The 27,928-nt window shown below is 36.6% G+C and overlaps 1 protein-coding gene across 2 annotated transcripts in view; it reads right to left on the reverse strand.

The window, feature by feature from the left end:
* Spata6 (spermatogenesis associated 6) overlaps nucleotides 1-27,928 on the reverse strand; it is a 98,616-nt gene that overhangs the window by 22,356 nt on the left and 48,332 nt on the right. The window contains exons 1-5 of one of the 2 annotated variants that reach the window (XM_048453397.3): nucleotides 26,112-26,236; nucleotides 24,308-24,601; nucleotides 20,221-20,308; nucleotides 14,179-14,219; nucleotides 4,357-4,541 (exon numbers count right to left, since the gene is read on the reverse strand). In XM_048453397.3, coding sequence (XP_048309354.1) covers nucleotides 4,357-4,541; nucleotides 14,179-14,219; nucleotides 20,221-20,308; nucleotides 24,308-24,412 — 419 coding nt within the window. In that variant the 5' untranslated portion in view covers nucleotides 24,413-24,601; nucleotides 26,112-26,236. Of the gene's footprint in view, nucleotides 1-4,356; nucleotides 4,542-14,178; nucleotides 14,220-20,220; nucleotides 20,309-24,307; nucleotides 24,602-26,111; nucleotides 26,237-27,928 lie in introns of those variants that run through there. The other variant, XM_048453396.3, reaches the window with a different exon arrangement.

Genomic DNA, 27,928 nt, shown 5'->3' on the forward strand with positions numbered 1-27,928 from the left:
ACCTTCCCCACACTTTATAACCTCCAAATAATATTGCTCCTCCCTGTGGCCAGCAATGGGGAGAAAGAACTCATTCGCACACTCATTCTCGCTGCCCTATCAATTTTCTGCAATGTCTAAAAATAGTCTTTATAATTAACTTTGACATATATTTGGGAGACGGTACCTCCATATCTGATCACTATTGTGATTTTGACGTGTCACCCTTTAGCACTTATCTCTAAATAAAGATGTAGATGTTCACACAGAAGAATAATTCCATGTACAATGTCTTTAAAATTAGCACTTATTTTCTAATAATCAATATACCCTAAAACTATGTGGAAGAAACAGGAAGTTACAACCCACAAATTTTATGAAATAAGCAATGTGTGTGTGTGTGTGTGTGTGAAATAAAAAAATATCTAGAATCTACTCACATTTCCATTTCCACTCAGAATGGAAATTATTCTGAAATATTCCATATCCGAATAGGAACAAAACGGTCCCTTCTCAACAAAGGTATATCACCTCTCTATCCACTGTGAGAATTATACTTTTAAAGGAATGAAGTATTTAAATATAGATGAGAAAAGTATAAATTTAATTAAAGTCAGCACATTGGGATTTAAAATGTCAGAGAAGAAATAAAACATCTTTTCATTCTGCTCTTCTTTAATTCAAAATTGACAGTCATATAATTAAGCTATTTTATTTTATTCAGGTCATCCTGAAAAGTTCCTGATTCCTTTAATTATAATGCATGTATTTGAAGTGTTATTGATAATTCCCTTATAAAAAATAGTGTGCTAATATATTTCTTAAATCTGGTTCCCTTTTTGTTCTCAGCTTGTTCTTACCTACAAAATTAGAATATTACATTATTATACAAAGCATGGATTATTAAATACATGGATGTTTAAATGATATACTTTAAATGACATAATCAGTAGACAATCAATTTAATAGATAATCCCAAACAATCTCTCACATAGACAAAAGGAAGATTAGTTTCACCTATGCAAGTGGATTGGTAGAACAATTATTTGAGTACATAAAGCCCATTGTGGAAAGTTAAGATCCAACTATGCAGCTCCAGGGCCTCCCAAGGGCACCATGAGCATCTAAATCCACTAGTCTGTGCTATGGCATAAGGAATGCTTGCCTCACAATCTTTAATATGATTTACAAAAGAAAAAAACTTGAGCATGATTTAAAAGGGCACCAATTCCCTTTTAATTAGGCATGCTAATATCTAAGCCTGATTTTAGCAACATTGTAAAGTGTAAAACAAATCTGGGCCATAATATTAATATTTATACTTAGAGAAAATGTGCTTCTGAAATACAATCAAAATTGAAACCATTTTATGCCGTGGAAATTTCTGGAGGTACTTTTTAAGTGGGTGAAAAGAAAAAAGCATTTGGACTAAAATAAGAATTCATTGGCATAAACTGATAAAGTTTTTAAAATCTGCTTATTATAAACCATGATCAAAGAGTTAGCAACTTATACTGTAATCTTAGAGAAAATGTAATTTTAATGAATACTGTACATATAAACTTCTGACGCTGTGTCTCTGACATACAACTTCTAGACAAGACTTTGACCTGGGATAGACAATACACAATGGTTTCAGCTTCACTTACAACTGTGGCAAGACTATAATGGATTGTGTAAACACCTGCAAATGCATCGCTAGTGACCTAGAAATACCAAACCTGAGAGTGCTGTTCGTTTTAAGAGGGCTACTGAGTCCTGGAAAGAATAAAACGTTTTGCTCCTAGTAATATGAATTGAATGCTAGGGGCATGCCCTTCTTTATAGATTAAAATCATCCAAATGGAGGTGTTACATGAGTTCAAACTAATTCACTATTTTAAATGTGCCTTATTTTCACTGAATCAAAAGGCAATTTTGACTATTAAGAGCACTCATTTTATTTTAGCAAAAAGCTTAATCACATTTATTTGGCATGGAAGTAAAGTATCCTATCTCTCCTTAGGCAGATACGGGAGGATCAGCACAAGGTGAGGCCAGTCTGGTCTACATATCAATTTCCAGGACAGCTGAGGTTACAGAGTGAAACCAGTTCTCAAGAAGACTTGAGGCAAGATGGAAGAAAGAGAATTAAAGAGTAATATTCATTATTAAGGTATTTCTTCCACTGAAATATAATTGGACAGCTAATTTTAGCTATAATCAATAAAAAATTTACAGACAGTTAACATTGTATATACAAATAAAATAACTCAGGTCCCTCTGTGTGTGTGTGTGTGTGCGTATATGCATGCAAATACACACCATGTGAGAACTCTCCTATATCACAACACCATTCCTCTTAGACAAGATTCTAATGAACTAGGAATGGCATCAATCAAAATTAATCAAAATGTAGAGAACAAGTGATAGCAAGGTGCCTTGCTCCCATTGGTACATCTACAACACAACCCTAGACTTAAGCTCAGGGAACAAGACTGAAGAGGGAGTGAGAAGACCTTAGGAGTCAGAGCACCAGGATGCCTACTGCAAGATAGTGTCTTCCAGACATGAAAAGGATGATGCACACATGAAATCTCAGAAATAGGGCTGCATAAACAAGACCTACATAGTGACAGCACTGGGAAACACGAACATGAAAGGGGGACATTTCCAGAGGCCCCAACCTTAGATGAAGAGGTACAGAAAATCAGTGGCCACTAAGGGGAGGGAAAATCAGATTTCTCCAGGAAAGAGACCCCTGTAGATTACATAATTCCAAGACCTAAACACATGTATACATGAGCAACACTAAATGGATCCAGTATGCATGTGTACACATGTATGTGTAACAATAATGATTGTAGAAGATGAGGTCATGATTTAAGAGGGAGTAGGGAAAGACATGGGAGGAGCCTTATGGAGGGAGGAGAGGGGAATGATGTAAATTTAATACTCAAGCATGAAATTCTAAAAACCAAACCAAATTAAAAAATACTCTGCATCTTACTACCAAGAGGTCAGCATCACACATATACTCACATTCTCTCCCTCCCCCTTTCCCTTCCCCAGTCCAAATCTTTACAAAGCTAATGAAGAGACAGATAAATCTATCTGATAAATTTATCTGTTCAGAACAGAATGTTTTAATGTAGCAGCCATAATCTTGTTCAAGATAGCTTGTTCAGCCAGACTATTGATATTGTCTCTACAGTTAATTAAATAATTGTAATTATGCCTGGTGAAATAAGTGAAAGAACTTAAAATGTTTTAAGAATTCACTGGCTACTTTTTTATGCCATCTCTAACCATGGAATGTAAGAGTAAAAGTGTTGAAACTATATCTCCCAAGTTTCAATTTTTCTGTAAAAATTTTTTAAATAACCTAGAATTTTTAAATGGGTAAAGAATTGCCTTATATAAAAATGGTGGTGGGGGGGTTCATGCCAACATATAACCACCCTTCTGACTTGGATGCAAGCATTCCTAGAGGGAGTGCTTTACTCTTCCCACGATCTATATTCTATTGGATTGCTGTCAGGAGGTAAATGAGAAGCCAGATGCCACACAACAATGCATGCTTCACCACTGAGACTAATCAGAAAATTCAGCCTAGGATATTTCTATACTTAGGGTCAATCAATAATAATAAATCACTATGGGTCTGATATGGGAGGTGATGTATGCTGTGAACATCTTTTATTGCCATTGGTTAATAAATAAGCTGCTTTCAGGCAATGGCTTAACAGAGTAAAGGCAGGCTGAAAAAGATATATAGAGAGGGTAGGCAGAGTCAGAGAGAAGTCATGTAGCTGCCACAGGAGACAGATGCCTCTGCCGGAGCTTGTTGAAACTTTGCCGGTAGGCCACAACCTCACAGTGATGTACAGATTAATGGAGATGAGTTAGTTTAGGATATAAGAGCTAGATAAAAAAGATGCTTAAGTTTTGGCCAAACAGTATTGCAAATAATATAGTTTCTATGTGATTATTTCGGGTCTGAGCAGCCAAAAACAAACAAGCAACTTCCGCCAAAATGGGTCTACTAAAACAACCTATCACAATTCAGATTTTCACTTTAAGTTAAATAGCTTAAACATAAGTTAATTACATTAACTGATTAGGAATAGAGTCCAGGTCTGGCTAACAAACTCACTTTAAGTGAACTGTGGTAGGGAGAAATATCAACAGAATATATAATCTATTCAAAGCAAACAATTTAAGTAAGCCTCAAAATTAAAATTTAATTTTATAAATAATTACATTATATGAATATGCTGTTCCCTGTTTCTAATGCCAAACATTCAACAGATGAAAAGTATACCCGAGGCTGGCCTTGAACTCATAGTATTTCCGTTCAGAAAGAAAAAAAAATGAAGAAAAACAAACTACACTTACCTTTCCCTGAGAGAGCCTCTATTTAGCACAGGGCTTTGACAATGCTTTGGTGCTGTTGAGGGTGCTGAATGAACTAATAAGGTCCTTGCAGAATGCTGGGGCTTGCTACATGTCCTTGGGCTCAGATATTCCTCACACCTTTCGAAGGGATCCTCAAAGTCTCTCCCATGTGGTGTCCTGATAACCTGTTTTAAAAAATACATGTGTATCTATCTATATGTGTATACATACACACACACACATACACGATAAAATGAATACAATATATTTTTGATTTTTAATTATTTATTTTCTTTTTGGAAATTGTAATTATATCATATTTCCACCATTTTCCTCCCATCAAATTTTCCTATATACCTCTCGCCTTGCTCTCTTTCAAATTTATGGTCTCATTTTCATTAATTGTTGTTCCATGTATATTCTTAAATACATGAAATCATCAGTCAGTCTGTTGATCACTGATCTGGATAATTAATTGGTGTGTTTGTCACTGAATAAGACTATTTCTCCTACTCTGAGCATTATTTAGTTGCCTGAAGTTTTTTTGTGTACAGGTTGAGGTTTCCTGGGCTTTTGCCCACTTACTTGTGTAGGGGTGTGACTATATAGACTGGTATATATAAAATAAAGAACACATATGAATAAACCACTGATTGCTTAGTTTAGCTATGAGGCTCAAGCAGGTACCATTCAAGTTCTCCCTCTAACCTTCTCTCATTGCTTCTGGAAACAACCAGATACATAAATCAAGACAGAAAAATTAACAAATTTGTACAACTGTGGAACTTGTACACAAATAGAATTCTATTAAGGATAAACAGCTTTAAGACATAAATACAGAGTAAGATACATAAATAAAATATGAATCATTCCAAGAAGTATTACGTTCCACCAGACAAAGTAAAACAAGAAAGGGGGTCAGAAATGCTGATGAGTGGAACGGGAGCAGATGAAAAAGAATTCTTTTAAAGAACGGTCAACAGGGACCTCACAGTGAGGAGAACGCAGAAATAGAGACCTGGAGAGACAAGGGCCATGTTAGGGAATCAGCCCGTGTTCTCAGCAGATGAGAGGATGAATAAAGAAAACGTGGTGCATATACACAATAAAGTTTTATTCGGACATAAAAACACAAAATTACAAGAGTTGAAGAATAGTGGATGCAATAGGCGTTTGTCAAGTTGAGTTCAATAGATCTCACAATGTGCAGCATATTAAGGGGGAAACATATAACTTAGTGAAATAGGAGAACCTAGAACAATTGCATCCATATGACTTAACTACATAAGGAATTATGGCCCACCTCCATTCCACATAACCTTCTCCTGACTTCCTCAAACTTTTAGCCAGGAAAACAAGACTGCAAACCTGTGAATAGCTTCAGTATTTACCCCAGGACCTTCCCATAATGATCTTCCTGAAAATCAAAAGGCTCAATCATCAACTGGGTACCCTTCTCAAAATAATACTGATTCTTCTCTTTGTCTGGACAAGCAATGCCCTTCTCAGAACAAATGAACCTTTTCCTTCACTACTCACCTATTATGACTGGTAAACCTCTACCCTGGGTTTATTAATCCTAAAATTTTATATACAAACTTTACCAATTAGATTCTCCACTGAATGCTCTCCATTAAAATGTAAGTTATCAACTCTTAACTTTTTGTTTCCAGAGATATTACTGTTAAGGCAGTATCCTCCTTCTCTGTATTGTGTCCCCAAAAACCTCCCTTGAGGTCATCAGAGCATACAGCTCTTGGGGGAGACACCTAGTGACAACCCCAATGGCCACTAAAGTCTATAGATTCAAGATACAGATAAAAGCCTGAGTGCAGAAATAGAACCTTCCTCTAAGACCCTCTGGATCCTTCAGCCCCCTGCTCAGAGGTCTTTATAGCTGCCATGATGAAATAACTCTTGTAGTGGGTTTGTTAAACTAAGTCCAAAACTAAGCACAGGCTTCTAAGACTGCATAACCATTTTCATGGGATGGTGGTACATTGCTGATGGTTCTACAGTGTATCTCCCTGGTATTTTTCTATGAGTCTATAGGAGAAGGTTACAGTTATGTAAACAAATGTAAATAACTAAACTCATCTTTGAGCCAGGCCCACAGAATGACAATGTAGACTATTCTCATTGCAATAGGAATGAGTTACTAAATTACTTCTCAGATTGTTGCTGGATCTTGGCTTGTGGTTTAGATTTGGTTGTTGCTTGCCTGCTTGCTTTCTTTGCAGGCAAACTGCCTCATGGGCAAACTGCCTCCTGAAGAGCTCACCTCAGACTTTTTAGCATCATAAATCCAAATACTAAATTTGAAACAACCAATCATCTGAATCAATGTCCAGTATAATCAGCCAACACTGACAGACTTTCATGCGCTACATGCTCCTTCTAAGACAGATTTAAACATTTCCTATGTAATAAGGCTTTTATGTTGCAGGCTATTTACTGAACATTAATAAACTTCAATTGTCTGCTCATTTTTAAATGACATAATTTCATCAATGACACATTAGAACCACAGAGCTCAATGTTATTGCGATGCCTTTTCAGTTCTCCATCATGTCAAAAACCTTTAGCTTTTAGTTGCTATAATCTGACCCTCACAAGCTGTACAAAAACCCATGTAATAAAAGGTTAAGCCTCAAAAAAAATCAGGAGGTGGTAAAACTATTAAGGGTGGGGCCTACTGGAAAGTCTTTAGGAGTTGCAGAATCCAGTGCACCTCTCTCATGCACCCAGCATCTTGATGGGAGTGGATTTTCCCTGCCATGTGCTTCTACCATATGCCACCTTGCCAAAGCAATGGGACCAATGAACTTTTAACTGTGAGTCATACGTTTCTTTATGAGTAATTGCCTCTGGTGTCTGCTATAATAATCAAATCTGGGAACTGGAGAGATGGTTCTGGGATTAATCTTACTTGTTGCTCTTAAAGAGGACCCAAGTTTGGTTCCCAGCATCCACATGGTGGTTTACAACCACTATTAACTCCAGTTCCATGGGATCTGATGCTCTTCTGACTTTCATGAGCACAAAACATGCAAATGGTGTACAGGAAGGCAAAACATTCAAATCAGATAAAATAAAGTCCAAAAAAGTTTAAACTAATAGATAATTGATGAGCAGAATGTCAAAGCATTATGTATATTGTCCCTAATAATTATTACAGTCCGAATACACAGGAATTCTGTTAATATCCACATTACTATGAAATAGCAATAAGAGTAGAGATGCTTTCTAGTTTTGTTACATGATAGTTTCAGTCACAAAACCCTTGTCAAAGAGGAGAGAGACGTTCGTAGCTAGAATGCCACAGCAGCCACTTACCATTTGCCACAACTCATGCTCGTGTTAAGAATGCAACAGAAGCCACTAGACATCTGCCACAACATGTGTTCATGTCTAGAATGCAATGGAAGCCACTAGACATCCACCATAGTTCGTGTTCATATCTAGAATGCAACAGAAGCGACTAGACATCCACCACAACTCATGTCCATATCTAAAATGCAACAGAAGCCACTAGACATTGTCACAACTCGTTTTTATATCTCAAATGCAAAGAACTTGACTAGACATTGACTCCAATTCATCTTGCCCTCCTCCAGAGTAGGGACATTGCTAAGAAGCATCTTTGCATCAATGGAGGAACTGTGACCAGTTGTTGACAGCAAAACACAGACAAATGTCCATTTCAAGAAAGGCTCTCAGAAAACAGAACCTTCTCTCTCTTTACAAAGGGGCCTTTGAGACCCCAGAGTAAGGGAGACCCAAAATGAGTTATTGCATAAAACAAAGCAGAAGTTTAGAAGCACCTTCTATTTGCTAAGATTTAAAATTAAATCTCTACTATATTTAGCTTCTGAAGTTAGGGCCTTATTTGTACAACAAATAGCATTACCCTGAGCAATTTAGAAGTTGATATTTTAATATACTGGCCTTAACATAAAGCTAAATATTCATTTACGTATTCCTTGGGAACAGGCAGCAAGGGAACAGATGTTTGCAGATAGAAAAGTTAAGATTAATGTAAAATAGCAGAAAAAATTAATAAAGCTCTTGCCAGTGATAGGTTGGGAAATAGACCACATAACTTCCAAGCTTATGTCTCTCAGGAAACAGCTGGCAAGAAACATGGGTTGCACTTGCTTTTATCTGCATTTAGCAAAGGCTGTTAAGAAGTAATGAGCTTGTACACAATTTGTTCCCACCAACAGATGAAAATTGGGAAAATATGATAAATATAATGGAATATTATGTGATCTTAAAAAGTAATGAACTCCTGATACTTGCAACAAAATGCATGATTCTAGAAGCCATTGATCTAAGGAAGCCAGATGCAGAAAGACAAAGGACTCTAACCTCACTTATCTGTAGAGTCTGAAAAAGCAGAACTCATAAAAGGAGAGTATGGATTGTTCAAGGGCGATGGAGGGGAAGCATTCAATCAAAAGGATGGAGTTTCTTTTTTATTACCTATTTTTATTTCTTTTATTATATTTTTAAAAACAATCCAAATTCCAACTCCCTTCCCTCCTCCCACTGCCTCCAAACACCCTCCTACCCCACCCCCTCCAATCCTAAGAGAGGGCAAGGCACCTTGCCCTGTGAAAGGTTAAAGGCCCTCCACCCTATACCTAGGCTGAGCAAGGTATACATCCTAAGAGATTAGGATCCCAAAAAGCCAGTACATACAGCAGAGACAAATTCCAGTGCCACTGCCAGTGGCCCCTCAGTCTGCCCCAGCCATACAAGTACTGTCAACCACATTCAGAGGGACTAGTTTGGTCCTATGCTTGTTCCTTCCCAGTCCAGTTGGAGTTGGTGAACTCCCATTAGCTCAGGTAAACTGCTTCAGTGGATGAACCCCTCATGGTCTTGACCTCTTTGCTCATATTCTCATTCCTTCCACTCTTCAACTGGACTTTGGGAGCTCAGTCCAGTGCTCCGATGTAGGATTCTGCCTCTGTTTCCATCTGTTGCTGGATGAAGGTTCTATGGTGTTATTTAAGATACTCATCAATCTGAATACAGGACAATGCCAGTTCGGGTACACTCTCCACTATTGCCTAGGTCTTAGCTGGGGCCCAAAAGGATGGAGTTTCAAGTAGAGAAGATGATGAATGCACACAGGTCTGTTGCACAGCATGGTGATTATAGTTAACTGTATACTTAATATGTGAAAAGTGCTAGAATCTTAAACATTCTATCAAGAAGGTAGGTGAGGTAATAGATGTTAAGTAGATTTAATCATGTGTGTACATGTATATACATATATGCTGTATTATAAATCAAGTTCAATACTAAAATAAATACATTTTATCATTCATATCTTATAAACTAAGGGGTGGTGAGGAGAAAGCAATGTCCTCAGGGAAGACCTGTTTTGAGAACAGAAATTAAAACATACAGAATCAGGAAAAAAGTAAAAAGCACAAAAGATATAAGGTTAAAATGGAAAAATACTATGAACATTAAAACAAACAAGAAAGAAAGGCCAGATTAAGGGGCTGATCTATAGGAAAAAGCTTTCTGAACAGAATATTGTTAGCACTGGAATTAAGAACAATTAATAAATGGGACTTCATAAAACTGAAAGGCTTCTTCTTTTTTAATATTTATTTATTATGTATACAATATTCTGTCTGCATGTATGCCTGCAGGCCAGAAGAGGGCGCTAGACCCCATTACAGATGGTTGAGAGCCACCATGGGGTTGCCAGGAATTGAACTCAGGACCTCTGGAAGAGCAGGCAATGCTCCTAACCGCTGAGCCATCTCTCCAGTCCCTGAAAGGCTTCTTTATAGTAAAGAACACTGTCATTCAGGAAATGTGGCTACAGAACAGTAAAAGATTTTTACCAACTGCACATCGAATAGAGAGCTAATATCAAAAATATGATCTTGGGGCTGGAGAGGGAGTCAGAGGGAGGGAAGCAGTGGAAGAAGAATGAATTTTCCTAAGAAATGAAACAGATCAATGGTTCTTAACCTTCCTGATGCTGCAACCCTTTAATACAATTCCTTATATTGTGGTGACCTCCAACCATATAATTATTTCATTGCTACATCATAACTTTAATTTTGCTACCATTTTGAATTGTAATGTAAATATCTGAACTCTGAAGAAGAGGATGAAAAGGAGTTTAGGAGTAATAGGTGATAGAGACACCAAGGAATCATTGTCTCTATACAAAACAGCTGTTTTACACATGAAGTCACAGACTGAGGCAGTATGCATAGGGCCTACCAGGGACTGCACCAGATGGGGTTCTAGAAACAAAAGGAGAAGTAGACACATGCCCCCATCCCAAACCCTGAAGCTATCTCCAATTAATGGACACCTAAATAAAGAAAAATTAGTTTTCTCTAAGGGAGTCTCATTGGGCAACAAACCACTCTTCAGGGCAGGCCCCTTGCCCAGCAGCAGATGATCAACACACACACAGAAAAACCTCCATGTTATCTTTGGAAGTCTTTATCTTATAATGTTGAGTCAAGGCATTTTCTTTCTTTTATTTTAATTGGGATGCTTCTCAATTTCAGTATGAATGTGTCCTATTTCTTTTATTTAAAGAGACATAAGAACTCCTTCGTTCTGAAATTCTCAGAGAATTCATTTCCCCCAAATATTTCCAGAATGATGGTAAGGAGAGGCAGCACTTTTCTGAGTCTCACGGTGAAAGGAGGAAAAGATGACACACCAGGAAGTGCTTGTGGTGTGTGTGTGTGTGTGTGTGTGTGTATGTGTGTGTGCGTGTGTGTGTTTTGGAACTTGCCATAATCAGCAAAGACAATTTAAGTACAAGATATTTAACATACACTTTAGAGAAAAACAATATATTGTACTACCACTAATTAAAAGAATAAAAATCACAGTATATAGTTTTAAAGAAACAAATTATATTGTATAGATATACTCCTATGACACAATGAACCTTAAAACAATATAAAAATCTCACTGCTTCTGTACAAATATACAACTCTAGGTTCTGATAATTACCAATCTGCTTTTTTTCCTGTTTAATATCCTGTGCGGGTCCTGAAAGCCATATGTGATAGGAAGTATATCTTCACTATTTCAAATCATACTACTTTTTGTAGAACACCTGTCAGCTCAGCTCAGCAGAACCAATCCACTTTCCCTATATCACAGTAGTAATATCACTTTCCCTACATAGCAGTAATAAATACTCAAATGTCCCTCTGAAGGTGCACTTCAGTGAGAACCAATGTATTAAATAAGTGTCTACAAGACATGAGAAGTGCGACTGCAAACAGAAAGAATGAGGACACTGGTTCAGGATGGAGTAGACAGTAAAAAAGAAATGGGGATAAAAGGAGAGGATTTATGAGAAAAGCTAATTATTATATATTCACAGAAGAGAGAATTTCATTTGTCCAGAAGAGCAGATTAAGACTGAAAATCTAGAAACTGTCAGAGGAGACACAAGCTGTACTGGGAGTGAAGTAGCCTCAGGGATAAAAAGGATGCTTCACCCTTCAGCACACCATACTTCAAATCCGTCAATAATTTCTCTTTTCTCTAAGAAAATTGCACTTCCTCCAACATCTACCATGTCACCTTCCCTCTGCAGACTCACATCTCTCTCTTCCTGTATGCCACCAGGGACCTCAAAGCAGTGGCCTTCCTATAAACCCTCTGCATGCTCTGCACGTCATTAATTCCTTCTTGTTGAAATCCTGTTTTTCTACTACGTGAGTATTTATCAGTCAACCACTATTTACCCATAAAAATCATCTTTTATTTTTTCTATATTTGATATGATAGATGCATTTATGTGAAAATCTCTATCCTGGATACAGAAATAGTCTTTGAATTTATTCATCACTCACTGTCTCCAAGGAAAGCCCTGAGAGTAATGAATCTAGGTGAGGTCAGGAGACTACAGACGCTTTGAGGTGCAGTTTTTTTTTTATTATTGACTTTATTGAGTTATAGATTTTTCTCGCTGCTCCCCTCCCCTTCTATCCTCTCCCATGGTCCCCATGCTACCAATTTACTCAGGAGATCTTGTCTTTTTCTAATTCTTATGTAGATTAGAGCCATGTATGTCTCTCTCAGGGTCCTCATTATTGTCTAGGTTCTCTGGTCTTTATGAATTATAGGCAGATTTTCTTTGCTTTATCTCTAAAAGCCACTTGATGGTGTAGGAGGCCCTTCTGTCTATGTGTTGCTTTCATTGGTTGAATAAAGAAACTGCCTTGGCCTTTTGATAGGGCAGAACTTAGGTAGGCAGAGTAGACAACTGAATGCTGGGAAGAAGGGCAGAGTAGCAGATGCCATGAATCTCCTGCCTGAGACAGATGTAGGTTAGAGTCTTGCTGGTAAGCCACAGTATGTGGTGATAAACAGATTTAATAGAAATGAGTTAATCAAGATGTGAGAGTTAGCCAATAAGAGGCTAGAGCTAATGGGCCAGGCAGTGATTTAATTAATACAATTTCTGTGTGATTATTTCAGGTGTAAGCTAGGTGGCTGGAACCAAAAGCAGGCCTGCTCACTCCTGTTACAACTTATGAGTGAGTACATATGATATTTGTCTTTCTGGGTCTGGGTTACCTCACTCAATATGATGTTTTCTAGATCCATCTATTTGCCGAATTTGAGGTGCAGTTCTTAGCAGAACACATCGGGAAAAGAGCCTTCGCATCTACTTTAAATGAACTGATCAAATTACAGCCAGATTAGTGCCATGCAAATATTAACCTGTTCTCTCCATATTTGATTGTTTTATCAAACTACTCATACAATTTGCATATCATATCAATATAACAGGTAATAGCAATTATTGAGAAGCAAATCAATAAAACACTTCATGGCCTAATACTTATTGATTAGTAAAAGAAGAAAAAGAAGAGGAATGTAAACAAAGATGAAAACAAATTAATTATAAACTGTTGAGCATTATTTAAAGGAAATTAACAAAGAAAGTCTGCCTTTAGAATAACTCCATGTAGTATATTGGACATGATGATATCTCACTTGTGTGTGCATGTATGTATGCAAAGATATATATGTGTTTGTGTGTATACCTGTAGACAATTTAACACATATGTATTAAACACACATTCAAATCACACAGACAAATGTATGTATGTGTATGCATATATTACATATATGCATTAAATACAAATACTTATATTGCACAAATCCACACACACAGACACACACTCACACATTTAAAGTCAACAATTGGTCAAAATGGATAAGGAAACTCATAGCATAACTGTGGGAAGATATTCAGTGAAGGCATACTGTATCCCTTGGTACAGCCACCAAAACCATAGCATTCCATGCTGGGTCAATTATTGCTTTCAAATTATTTTATAAAATAAATGATAGCTTCCATAAGAATTTCTATGGCAGAAAAATGTAGGAGGAGGGCCTGCTTGTTCATCCCGGCTGCCCAGAACCAAAATAATCACACAGAAACTGTATTAATTAAATCATTGCCTGGCCCATTAGCTCTACCATCTTATTGGCTAACTCTTACATCTTAATTTAACCCATTTCTAGTAATTTGTGTATCATCATGTGGCAGTGGCTTACCGGGTAAAATTCCCAGCATCTGTCTCTGGTAGTTCCATGACATTGCTATGACTCCAACCTTCCTCCCAGCATTCAGTTCTGTCTTCCCCACCCACCTAAGTTCTGTCCTATCAACAGGCCAAGGCAGTTTCTTTATTCATTAATGCTAATCACAGCACACAGAGGAGACTCCCACAGCAGAAATATCCTCATGTTGTTTGAAAACCAGAGCACTTGTCATAATATATTGGTTTGACACACCTTATAATCCTTGGATCTGCAGCAGCCAAAGTGATGATGATCTGGAAAAGGTTGCACAGGACAAAGGATCAATATGCAGCAACAGAAAGGCAAAAAATTGGCTTCACCTGTGATTTTCAGTATCATCAACATTTCTCAAACCCAAGCCAGACAGCAGATTTCAAAATCACTTTAAAATCCCTCCGGAGTGCTAGAGCACCAAAACGACACCCAGCCCAGCAGGTTAACATGTCAGTTTTTCCACAGGTCAACAACTTTTCAGAGGCTCTTTCATTAGAGTGTGAAGTATGTGACTTTACAGACACACAAGAATAGTTATTTTTGGTAAAGCAACGAGTCTTCGAGAAATGTGTGATATCAGTGACTAAGTCAGTTTATGGAGAAATGTGCTTTATATCTATGGTGGGGCACAGGGAACTCACATACTTCAGTGGCAAGCAGCGATCACTGCATACTTCAAACACCAACACTGACTCTATGGTACTAATCATTTTCCTTAAACTGTTTGATCAAGATTTCAAAGTTGTCTGATTTCAATGTATTATAACATTGTCTAAAAGTTGTATATTACTGTATTTGCTAATGATCAAAGTAAAATTAAAGGCACAAAGATAACTAACTTCAACATCAAATTCTAATTCAAGCAAGCCTAAACTCAATTTCTAATTATGTCGCTTTCAATACATTTTTCCAGCCAAGTTATATATTCAAGCTGTTTCAGTCCTCATTTCAAGGGCGTGAGAGCAATACTTACCTATGTCTGAGTCACAGGCTAGCTTACATTTTATGACTCATGCTAAGTGACAGTATAGTAGTTACATCATAACTTTGAAATTGAATCCTAATCTCTCTCCAAATAACAATATCATAATGTGCATGTATATTTGATGTTCTATATATTACTTAAAAGACTTACAATTTCAAGATCCAAGTTTCAAGCATTATAAAACTGTTAGATTTTTAGCAAGCAACTCAGAATCCTAATTTGTTATTCTATTTTACATATTGTAATCAAAAGTTTCAATATTTTATTCTCTCAACTTTATCCTGAAAAAAAAATCTCAAGGGATTGAGGCACAAAATAGTTTATATTCATTAAGTTCTCTTTCTCTTATGGTACAATATGCTCAGTTCCTTGGTATCTTGAACCATGCTAGATGCCAGGCAAAATATTAATGTCTTTCACTCAAGGTTAATATCTCAAATTACTATCGATAGGAATCAAATTATTTCTATCAGTATTCAAAATTGAAAAAAAAATGCCTAGCTCCTCTTTCCTCTGCAAATAGATACAAACATGACCACAAGCATCAAAAGAAATCAAAGACTGAGAGGGACATGTATACACACACATACACACACACACACACACACACACACACACAATCTAGTTTTAAGAATTGGGATAATAATTTTTCATAACTAATATATATCAACAGTTTCCATATATGAACATACTGGTATATCTTCTGCTTTTCACAAACCATTTGTAAATTCAGTATAATTTGACAGTTGTATAACTTTCTTTCATATTTTACAAATGAAGCTTTTAACTTTGATTTTCAGTTTCCCAATATTCACATTTAATAATTCTCAATAACAATTAGGAACCAACTAAGCTCTAAATGCAACAGAAGATAAAAGTTATAGCCTATAGTCATGAAGGACTCAGAATCTACTTTAGTTACGTTGTACAGTGTTGACTAACAGAAACAAAAGAGCAGGCTAGATACAGGAAAGGTACAAGTAATTAATATATTAAAAAGTATCCCTCAAGGGTGAAGACAAACAAAAAGCTTTGTAAACCTAGTGAAACTTGAACAAGACCTAATAAGCAAGATTCTACTTAGGGAAACTTTGAAGGAATAGGAAACAGCTGGCTCAGATACTGTGAGTAATCTTGAACAACTTCAAACCTCAGGAAATAGCTGGTTCTCAGAATCAGAAGCCACAGCTCCGTGGAGGACCTGGCCCTAGGCTATTACTGGCTCTGCCAAGCATGTTCCTGGTATTGCAAATGAGCTGTGTTCCTTTCCATAGATCAGGACCTCAGGGAAAGCCTCAGATCAGCAGTCCAGTCCTCAACAACTCTCCAGGGATGCAACGTGCTAAAAGGGAGAGGCCAGCAGCATTTGACATCTCTTTTTTTGTCTGGACTTTATTCACCCGACACTGCTTCTTCTGACCTCCAGCACAGGCATCCTTCAGTACCCAGCAGAGAACAGCACCAAGGCCATTACCAACGCCAAACTCCATGAATTCTTGAATTTCTTAGATAAAATGACATGATATTTCATAGAACCTATATTCACACTCTTGAATACTTGCCACAGCCTTAAGATTATATCTAATATAAATGTAATGTAGATGCTATGTGAATGGCTCCCATACTGTTTTAGAAATAGTAACAATAAAGGAGGGTCTGTACATATTTAGCACGGTCACATTTTTCTTTGTCAAATATTTTAGATCTGTGCTTTGTTAAACTGTGAATGTAGAGCCTGTATATACAAAAGGCCAACTATGTATTTTTATTGTTTTCATTTTTAGGACTGTACTGTACACCCGAACAGCATAGGTAAAAAGACAACAGCAAGCACTATCAAGGAGGTAGTGAAACTGGAAATGCCACATACTAATGGTGAGACTATAAAATAATGTAGCCATTTTGGAAAGTATTAGAAATTTCAAAAAAAATTAGTAGGCTCACCATATGAATCAGGAATTCCATTCCTATAGACCCAAGAGAAGTGGAAGCATTGGTCTATGTGAAGGGTACAAAGCATATCCTCACAGTGACTTTACTAGTAATAAGCAAAATGTGTGGTTACCACAGGAGCTGAAGATAGGAACTGGGTGGCTACAAAAGGGTAAGGAAGGTTTCAGCACAATGGGAAAATCTATAAATGGATTATAGTGGCAATTTCATATGTATGAAAAGTATTGAAATATCTGTGTACTAAAATATAAATTTTATGGTATATAAACTATAACCAGATAATGTGAAGATATTAAATAAAAGAGAAAGAAACCAAGTAAAGACTCCTAGAAATGACTGCAAAGTTGCCATAGCTCTATGAGAAAGCAAAAGGATGGAGTTAAATGAAAGCTAAAACATTTAAAATAAAGCATTTTACTAATAAGTACCTGATGCCTGCAGGCTATTGGAGATGTGTTGCCATCTGTTACTGTTAACTTGACATGAAATTCTAGGATTTATAATGTCATTTTACCCTATTTGACTTAAAAACAATAGACATCAGGCAAACTTGAAAATGAATAAATGACTATATAGGATTGCAATCTCATAGGGAACTGACTCTTATAAAAGAGGCTTCCAAGTTATCAATCTCACCCAGCTATGACCTTTAGGATCTATAACAATGATCTCCTGACTAGAATTGCTCCTTGGTGCAACAGTGCCATGAACATTGTTTGAGGCAACAACTACGTTTTAACTTGAAATTAAGCCCTGATATGGAAACCAGACCTGGCACAGTCAGTGAGACCAAGAGCCTGTGGATAGACATTTTTATAGAAATAATTTTTTAAGCCAACAGTGATGCAGTTCATCTTCAAAATAATCATGTAAAGATGGGCTTAACTAAATTTTGTTGAGAAAAATGGCTTATAAGACAGAAGACTATGTCTGCATCTGTCTACTTGGGCCACCATAACAAAATACCAAAGGCTGAGTGGCTCAAACAAAAAGAAATTATTTCTTATAGTTCAAGAGATTGGACATGGAAAACCAAATTCTGGTACCATTGATCTTCCTGGGTTGCAGATGTCGCCTTCCAGCTAAGTCCTAATATAACAGTGAGAAAAGACTGATCTTTTCCTTTCTTACAGGGAGTTTTTTATAACATACAATATCACGGGGCCCCACTCTCACAATTTCTTCTAAACCTAAACACCAAAAACCCCACTGTTAACTGCTGTCTATGGTGTTTGGGCACCAACATACAAACTGTATGTTACTTATTTGGTTGGTAATTTTTCTGTTTTTCGAGGCAAGGTTCCAAGTAACCCAAAATGAACTCAAATTTGCTATGTAGCAAGGCTGGCCTTGGACCCCTGGTCCTCCTGCAATTGCCTCTCAAGTCCTGGAATTACAAGCATGCACCACTCAAGATACAAATTTTTAGGGACAAGGTAAGTCTATAGCAATGTTCTTGCTGAAACTATTTATGTAAAGACATATTTGGGGGTGAGGAGAAGTAGAGAAGAAAGAAAAATGGAGAGAATGAAAGCAAATACTATCTGTGGGTGCTGAGCAAGATAGGGGCTCTTTGTACCATTCCTACTCATGTATGAAAAGACATCAAAATAAAACCTAAGAGAAGAGAAACTCAGGTTGACATTCTCAATGTACTTCTACAGAAACAACTGATGGCTTCAGCTGGGTCATTAGAATAGCCATCTCGCTGACAAATAAGATCAAGCACGTAGTATTACAAATGAATCTTCCCAACACACACAACGTGGAAGTTACTTCCTTTTGCTTCATTCATACAGACAATTTTCTATGTCAGGTTTCTGCTAAGAGGGGAAATAGCAGAACTATTTAGAGAGCCCCTGTCTAAAACACAATGCAAATGAAAAAAGGAAGGAAGAAAGGAAGAAAGGGAAGGAAGGTAGGAGGTAGGGAAGGAGGGAGAGGGGGGAAGGGAGGGAGAGGAAGGAAAAGAAGGAAATAAATAGAAAGAACGAAAGAAAGAAATAACGAACGAATGAAAGAAAGAAAGAAAGAAAGAAAGGAGGGAGGGAGGGAGGGAGGGAGGGAGGGAGGGAGGGAGGGAGGGAAGGAAGGGGAGGAAGGAAAAAAAATAAATTCAAGAAACTATGAATATACGTAGACAGTCTTCCATCAAATGTTCTGACTATAAACATTCAAGTTTAACCAAAGTCCATTTTGTTTAGCAATGCTTAAACAACAAAAGAGCATGTTTTCTAAAAAGAACATTTTATTTTTTTCATTTAAAAAGGTATATAAGGGGCTGGAGAGATGGCTCGGCGGTTAAGAGCATTGCCTGCTCTTCCAAAGGTCCTGAGTTCAATTCCCAGCAACCACATGGTGGCTCACAACCATCTGTAATGAGGTCTGGTGGTGCCCTCTTCTGGCCTGTAGGCACACATGTAGACAGAATATTATATACATAATAAATAAGTAAATATTTTTTTAAAAAGATATATAATACAGCCAGAAATGGAAGGCATCCAGGCTCACTGCATGTTATGATTCCATTTTTTTCCTCTTATATCATTTTTCTTCTACTAAAATTCCTCAGTGTGTAGGAAATTAATGTTAAAGGTTGCCAGTGAACTCTTGCTGAGCTACTACCACTGTCTACTGATGTTAATATTCAAATACTCTTTACTATACGATGACATCTAAGCATCTTCAAAAAAAATACCCTCACATTGAACTTCAACTTATCTCACCAAAGAGACTAGGGCTAACAAAACATTTTCTTATAAATTAAATCTAAAGATTTCATCATTTCAGAAATATCATTTTAGCAGGTATTTGCTAAGTGTGTATGTTTACATACTTTTCATAGTAACATTTGCCATGTTGTCTCATATCCTTATTGATTAATTATTGTGGGGTTTAAAATTACTTTTCAAGAATGCTATATGTATATAAATCAGTGGAAATACATATATGTATTCCAAAACTCTCAACCTGAGTTATTTCACTATGGTATTTCTCAAAATCTGTTCTATAAATTAACACATGTTAAAGTGAGAAATGTGTTTCATAGTCAAATAAGTGTAGAAAATGTTGAGTAAAACACAAGTTATTTTTACTAAAAGAAACTATGGTATTTAACCTGCTAAAATTATTTAATATTCATTTTAATCTAAAAGAATAGTATGCTTTTAATAGCACAGAGATTCAATTCTTTCTAATTGCAAAAAGCGTTATCACAATATATAATAATGCAGCAAAAATTGTGCTTTCCTCAATCAGTCCCAGGTAAGGCTTGACAGTAGCTCAAGCAACAGGAGTAGGAGAAAGAAGGAACTTCCCCTTACCACTGTGCATCCTGGCCCATCCATCTCTTTCACAGTCTCTACCAGGTGGTCCAAATAAAGTATCAGCCCTGGGACTTGGGGGATCAACCTAGAAGAAAGAGAATTTGCAATGTGAAAGAGCGCTTCAGCCTTCCATTCCCATTCTCAATCTTACAGCACAGCTAAGCAACTATAGAGCATATGCCACACAGCAGGTGAATTCCACGGGGCTTCTCTGTTCCAAAGTCAGAGTTTAATCACTTGTTTACTATGCACTTTTCAACAGAGCTAAAATTAAATGTCACCAAAAAAGAACAAATTTGAAGCTAAGTAATACCCTGTTTCTTAGTTTGGTTTTGACTATAAAGTTACAAAAATAGAAACAAAAACATCCTAGAGCAATCTACCTTGCCTTACTTAGAAAAAGCCTACCTCATTTCCACCTGTCTTAGCACATACATGGAATTCAATCAGGGTCTTTGCTTTGCTGAATACTTTATAGTGGACAAATAAGGAAGGCCAACCACATTTTCCAACTAAAAATAAAAATGTCATAGTGATATACGTGTATCGAAAAGATGCGCCGACTGACCAAAACCAAAACCTTTTGTGAATCAAAGAAAAAGGAAAACAAAAACAAAAAGTGAACTCAGGATAACAAAAATGAACATTTGTATCTGATAAGAGATTTGTATCTGATAACTAGATCATATGAAGAATTCCTACAAGTCAACAATAGCAATAAAGAAAAGATTGCAAAATGGGCAAAAGGCTTAGGTAGACATTTTCGCTTATTCGTTTCTGTTTTTATTTTTCAAGACAGGGTTTCTCTGTAGCTTTGGAGCCTGTCCTAGAACTCACTCTATAGACCAGGCTGGTCTCCAATTCACAGAGATCCACTTGTCTCTTGTCTCTCAAGTGCCCCACAGCCTGGTTTAAGTAGACATTTTAAAGGATATTTAGTAACACATGAGATATTTTTCATCATCAGTCACTGAAGAAATGTTAATGAAACCACAAAGAGATGCTACTCACACTAAGAAGACTACAGAGAAAATTAAGCAGGTCTGTATCCAGGAGGCCCTGGTTTTAGACCTAACTACCATGGGGCAGGAGTGTTAAGGTGCTTGTGAAAATGAAGGGAAATTGCAACCCTCTTGCACAGCTGACAGACTGCGAATTGTACAGCCACTCTGAAGAACACTTTGGCACATTTTCCAGTTAAATATAAGGTTGTCAAATGATAAAACAGGACTACTCCTAGGTCTTTACCCAAGAGCATTGAGAACAAAGGTTTATTCAAAGACTTGTAACACATTTCTCATTAGAGCATTGTTTATAGTAGCCAAGGGTGTAAGAAACATGAGCAGCTATCAACAGACATGATATATAAACAGAAAGGGACAGATGTTCACACGATGTAATGTTATCTAGTAATATAATTTAGGTGCAAACACATGCAACATCAGTGAGTTAAAATAAGTTGATTCTATTTGAACAGGCAGAACAGGCAACCTCACAGAGACAAGATCAGGAGTTTCAATAGGACAGGTAGAATGGGGAGCACTTCATGAGTACATGGTTCCCAGTGGGGAAGTTCTTGAGGTACATGGGAATCTCCTTTGTATGGCTGAAAAGATAAAAAATCTCTCCTCTCACTCCTGTCTCTATCTCTCATTCTGTGTGTGTGTGTCTGTCTGTCTCTGTGTTTGTTTTAGTAAGGTTTTTACATATGTGTGTATTAAATTAAATTTCTTTCGCTACCAGTTTCCCAAGTACTTCTGAAACCAAGAATGGTTGTTCGTCCCTAAATTCCCTCTAAATTCAAAACCTCCTCAATAATATAGACAATTTTTACATGTACTTAAAAGTATGTATTTCTGTTCACAGAAAAGTTGAGAGGTAAACCTCCTAAGTAAAAATTATAAAGTTTTTTGGGGGATTTGGTTTTAGAAGTTTCTTTTTGAGAATTGTATTATTGACTGTCTTGGAATTTGCTATGTAGACCAGCTAGCTTTATACTCACTGAGACCCACTTGTCTCTGCCTCTCAAATACTGGGATTAAATGTGTGTACCACCTTGAGCTGTCCTTGATATCTCAACAGCATGGTTACATAAACAAGACCTGGATAATCACAACACAGTTAACATGCCAATATGGGTGGAGAAAAATTCACAAAGTCCTGATCATGACTTTCGATGAAGAGCTACGGACAACCTGAGGCCGCAAAGAGGGAGAATCAGTCTTCTCCAGAGACAACCCCCAATAGTTATATAATCCAAGTGTCAGCCCTAATCTTTGTATATATGAGCAGCAATATATATATATATATATATATACATATATATATATATATATATATATATAAACAATGGTAATTGTGGAAGAAGTTGTGGAGATTTGGGGGACACGGAGGAGGGGGAGAAGGGGTGTAAGTGATGTAACTGCAGTATTCATGTATGAAATACTCAAAACATTAAAAAATGTAACTTAGAAACATTCTATTGAAAAATAAAAACAAGGACAAAGTTTATACTTTTAATCACTGCCATGAAAAGTATTAATAATCACCTCAAGAGCAGTTCTTTCCACAACATTTATGTGTCTAACTCCTATGATCCTTCTTAGCTTTTATATACAAGCATTTTAATTAAGAAGCAAATGATTATTCTCTCAAATTAGAAGATGGTATATCTTTTATTTTACATTTAATTTTTAATTATGAGTAGTATTAAAGTTAAAGGCATTCTCAAATTTTCATCAGTGATACAAGCAAACTATTGTCTGAATTATGTCCAACAGGACAAAACTTGTGATCAAATAAGAGAAACAAGAAAATCATTACTAAATGATACCATATAGATGTAGCTAATACACTATAATTTTATAAGTAAAAATTTTATAGTTAGTAGTTTGTTTTTGTTTGTTTGTTTGGTTGGGTGGTTGGTTGGTTGGTTTTGGTTTTGGTTTTTTAAGACAGACTTTCTCTGTAGCTTTGTAACCTGTTCTGGAAATCACTCTGTAGACAAGCTGTCTCTTCCTAGCTCATAGAAATACACCTGTCTCTTCCTCCCAAGTGCTGGGATTCAAGGCATGTGCCACCACCACTTTGCTAATTAGTAGTTCTTATTTTAAAAATCACTAATTTAGTTTGAAAGAATAAAAGATTAATTTATAAGAAAAACATAAAAATGGTATTAAATATTACATAACTTAAATTGGTTTTAAAGGATATCAAAGAGAAAACTCATAACTTTTGGAGTACCTGGCTATATCCAAAAAATTATTTGACTTTCAAAGGGGTGTATTTAAAATAATAGTTCTAAAATAGATAGCTATTTTAGAATTTAGAGGAAATAAATATTGTTTCTACAGGCATTTAAATATAGAGGTTTATTATTAGTATGTATGCAAATACATAGTGTTTCGGTTAATAAGGAAGCTTTTGGTAGAGTGCCTTTTAAAGTAAAAGTACTTTGTAAAACTTCAAGAAACTGAGACAGCCCGTGATGAGTGTTCTGACTGCAGGCACTACAGTTTAACCAGAGTCAGTCTATGACGGACACACAGCTCTAACTTCCATCATAGCATAAGGTTGTGCACAGAAAGATTAGAGCTATGCTACCATTAATCCAAAGGCCCGTCTATGTGTGCCCATCAAAGGACGGCTGGCTTCAAAGATTCAGAATCCAAAGCTTTCCCAAAAGACGTGTTCTCAACAGACATCTCCTTCCACTATCATCCTTTCTCTCCACTCCTAAAATCCTACGTTGGCATTTTAGCATCAATGTCAATGTCAACCACGTTCAGCTGTACAGTTAGAGCACTGCCTGCTGTGTCAGGTGAGAGCAAGCAGGAACTTTGAAGTCTCAAGAAGGCGTCATAATGGAGTTTGATCTCTGTCAGCATTAAAGACTTTGTAAAGGGGAACAAAAAGCATGTTCTTTGGTTTAAAGTTAATTTTCTACCTTTAGCTCCTGACTAAGAGTTCAAGAAAGAAAATTATCCATATGGGCTGCTTATTGAAATCCATTTCAGCAAAATATTTTAGTGACAGAATAAATAAATTTGACAAGTTTCCAGTGGAAATGCTTATGAGCACATACATGTCTAATCACAAATGGAGGCTTATCTGTTTCCTTTTTGAATTCATAGGGTCCCAGATTTAAATGGGCCAGCCGCCGCCGGGTGTCTTCGGAAAGCTCACACATCCGTCTCTTTGTGTAGGGAGAAGGAGAGTGTGACTTTGACGATATTGTAGGCTGTTCGTAGCTCTTGGTGTTTACGCAGTATTTACTCCTCTCGGGTGACTTGGACTTCTTCTTTTGTGATCTCGATGTTCTGCATTGCGGTCTGCCGTGGGATTTTTCAACTGGAGCTGAATGGTAAGTAAATTTATCCTAAACATAAAAAATAAACGTTCATGTGGGCAAAAGGTATTTTTTTAAATAAAAAAAAAACTCTACGGAAAGGAAAGAACTTTTAAGAGTAAATTAAGGTACACAAAGCCAACTCAATTTAACATTATCCACACTTACCTGAGAAAGATCAAATCCATATTCTCCTAGTTAACAGTTCATTTTATCAAACTTTCTTAAGTCTAACATTGGTTTAATGAAAATCAAAGGCCAATGCTTAATCACTTGTAGAATTCCAAGAAATAAGCTTGTTCTTAAAATAAACTAAAAAATAATGCAAACGACATTTATTTTTTACATTTATATTTATATTCAAGTAAATGGCCACAAAGTTTAAAAGAACTACATTTAATTTTAAAGAGCACATGTCTAATATGTTGCGGTCACACATGTCTGTAATCCTAGGTAGGATGCTGAGGTAGTTTGAGCTTGGGCAACAAAGGATCCTTCTCTAAAAATACATTTGTCTAGATAGCTGTGAAATCATGAAAAAACTACTAAAATAAGCCTTATTTATGCTAGTATTATATGTAACATATGTATAAAACAAGACAATAAAGCACTTGATATATATTTTACTCAAGTGCTTGACTTGAATTACATAAGATACATAGGTGTCCAAGTCATAATTTAACTATTCAGTGACAGATAAAAGTACCATCTTATTTCTGGCCCTACATTTTTTTATAAAACTAAATATACATAAAAAATTGCAAGGAGAGAGGCTGTTTGGTCCATCCAGGCTGCTCAGCCCTCCCCCCAAAAAAAATCACACAGAAACTGTATTAATTAAATTACTGCTTAGCCCATTAGCTCTAGCTTCTTATTGGCTAACTCTTACACATTAATTTAACCCATATTAAATTAACCTGTATATCACCATAAGATTGTGGCCTACCAGCAAAGTTTCATCACGTTTATCTCCAGCAGATAGATTATAAACTTTAATAACTAGTACTTCCATCTTATAAATATGGTAGTAGTCTAAAATTTTTTAAAATACAAAAAAAATTTGAGCTGGGATCAGCAGCATCTAACTACATATCTAGTTATATGGGATTCATGGGAAACTGAGGCAAGGTGGCTTCTGGAGGCCCAGAATTTTCAGTCAAGGCTGGACACCATGAATGAGGCCCTGTCTAAAATAAAATACAATAAAAATGAAAACATATGATAGCTCCAACTTTGCTGCTACTCAAGTAACCCTTCACTCTGCTACACTCTGCCTCATAAATGCCTTAACAGTGAGATTGGAAGTTAATAATATATTTCTTCTCTAGAGTCATATGGTTAGAGAAAAACAGCTAAAGATCTTTGTCTTTCTCATTTCAATCCCTTGGAAAACCACCAATGCAAATTCCTATCCACTTTCTCTGCCCCCTAAGTGCAAGGACTAAGTACTTCAAATACAAATATGAAGCAAAACGAGAGTCATTTTTATCAAGTGAATGATAGGAGAAAAGAAAGATGTTTCTAATGAGAACAGTCTCACGTCAGGTCATTTTCTCTCTGGTGCCTCTTGGTATGTATGCTCCAGGACCTTCTCCCACAGAGTTCAGTGATGCCAGTGGGCATGTCAGAGCTCTCCTCTCCCCTCACCCATCTCTATGGCATCACAGTGACTCTCAGAGACATTCTAGAATCACAAAGTTCTCTGAGGTTCCCTAAGCCATTAAAGATATGCACCTGGCACCTAGCATCAGAGCCTCTTCGGCTCAGTTTTAATTACGTCTGTCAACCACATCTTGTGCTTTCCCTACAGATACACTGCATCTACAGAAACTTCTGCTCACAAAAATCTCCTTTCCTCACCCTATTTCTTCTGCTCTGTGTCAATTAGTACACTCACATGGCATCAGTCCCTGGACTTCTAACACCTTGTTCTTTATACATTGTTGGTTTCTGGACACAGCTAACTCCTAAAGTTATGCTTAAGTTTCTTTTTACACACCCATCTCTTATTATACCAAATCTTAAGATACCACCCCACCCTCTTTCCTCAGAAAAGTTTTTGAATGATGCATAAATTACAAACTTCACAGCATTTATTACAGATGCATAGGGGGCAACATGCCCATTCCTTAATGCCCCCTAGTTTTGTCTATTGAAACTTAAAATATTAGCTATATGTATTCTTGTCAAAAATGACTGTCATAATTAATTCCCTTTCCTACATCTACACCGCGGTAGTATCTGGCCCAGGACCAAGCCAGATTGACTATGCAAATTTCTTTGATCAATAGGACACGGTCACAAGGCCAGGTTGTTGAAAAAACTGTTGACACTTCCTTAGAATCTTCCTACAGCAAAAAGGCACAATTATTAGCCTGCTAGAAGAGGAGTCTTATAATTTACACCCTCCCCAAATACAACTGCCAAATGCCATGTTTAAGCAAAAATATCACAGATCCTTCAGCCTTAGCCAGCCAATCAAGTCCAAAGGACTCATCCTTTAACCCCTAGAACTGAGAAGCACTTGTGACTTTAAACCACTGTTAGGTTTAAATACCTTAACAGTATTTAACAACATACTAAAATGTCTGTCAATATTTAACTATGTAACAATAAATTCTTCTTGACATGGGTAAAAAGAATTAGCAGAAATTAGTTTTCTCTTGGAAATTCACATCAATACCCTTAATTTTTCAATCCATTAAATTGCTAACAAACATAAAACAAATAATTTGGAAACGGTACTTCCCACCTCCTTTGCCTTCCTCCCTTCCATCCTCCTCTCATTCTTTCCTCCTCACTTTCCTTTCCTTCTCTCTCCTCCCCTTCCCTCACTCCCCCATCTCCTCCCAGCCTTGACAGGGAATTGAACCAAGGACCTCATGCTTGGTAGGACAAGTGCCTTATTGAATCATAACAAGATACATCTATAGACCTAAAGCATAGTTTTAAATGCTGTCTAATATAAAATCCCACTCTCTTACATCTCTGTTTAGTAAAGATCAAATGACAATTCCAAACATGTAAAAGGAAAAGAAGAATATTTTTCAGAGAATGTTAGATCCTAAGTCCATAAAGTTCAATGACTATAACTGAGGGCAAGACCTTACATTTACAAGGGCTCTTGCATTGAGATGTACACTAGAAATGTTTTCTGTGTGAATTAAGAAATAAAAAGTATTTTTCTATTTATTCATTAAGTAAAGAAAGAACAATTAAATACTGGGTAAAGCATTTTTAACAATTTACAAATGCTCACATTGAGTACCTCAGAAATAGTCAGTAACGTTCCCCACACATGGTAAACATGGCTGGTCAGACTTGCAACATCTGTGTCTAAATGATAAATAGATACAG

The sequence above is a fragment of the Myodes glareolus genome, chromosome 3 (genome assembly GCF_982192425.1).
Source record: "Myodes glareolus chromosome 3, mMyoGla1.1, whole genome shotgun sequence".
Classification (NCBI taxonomy): domain Eukaryota; kingdom Metazoa; phylum Chordata; class Mammalia; order Rodentia; family Cricetidae; genus Myodes; species Myodes glareolus.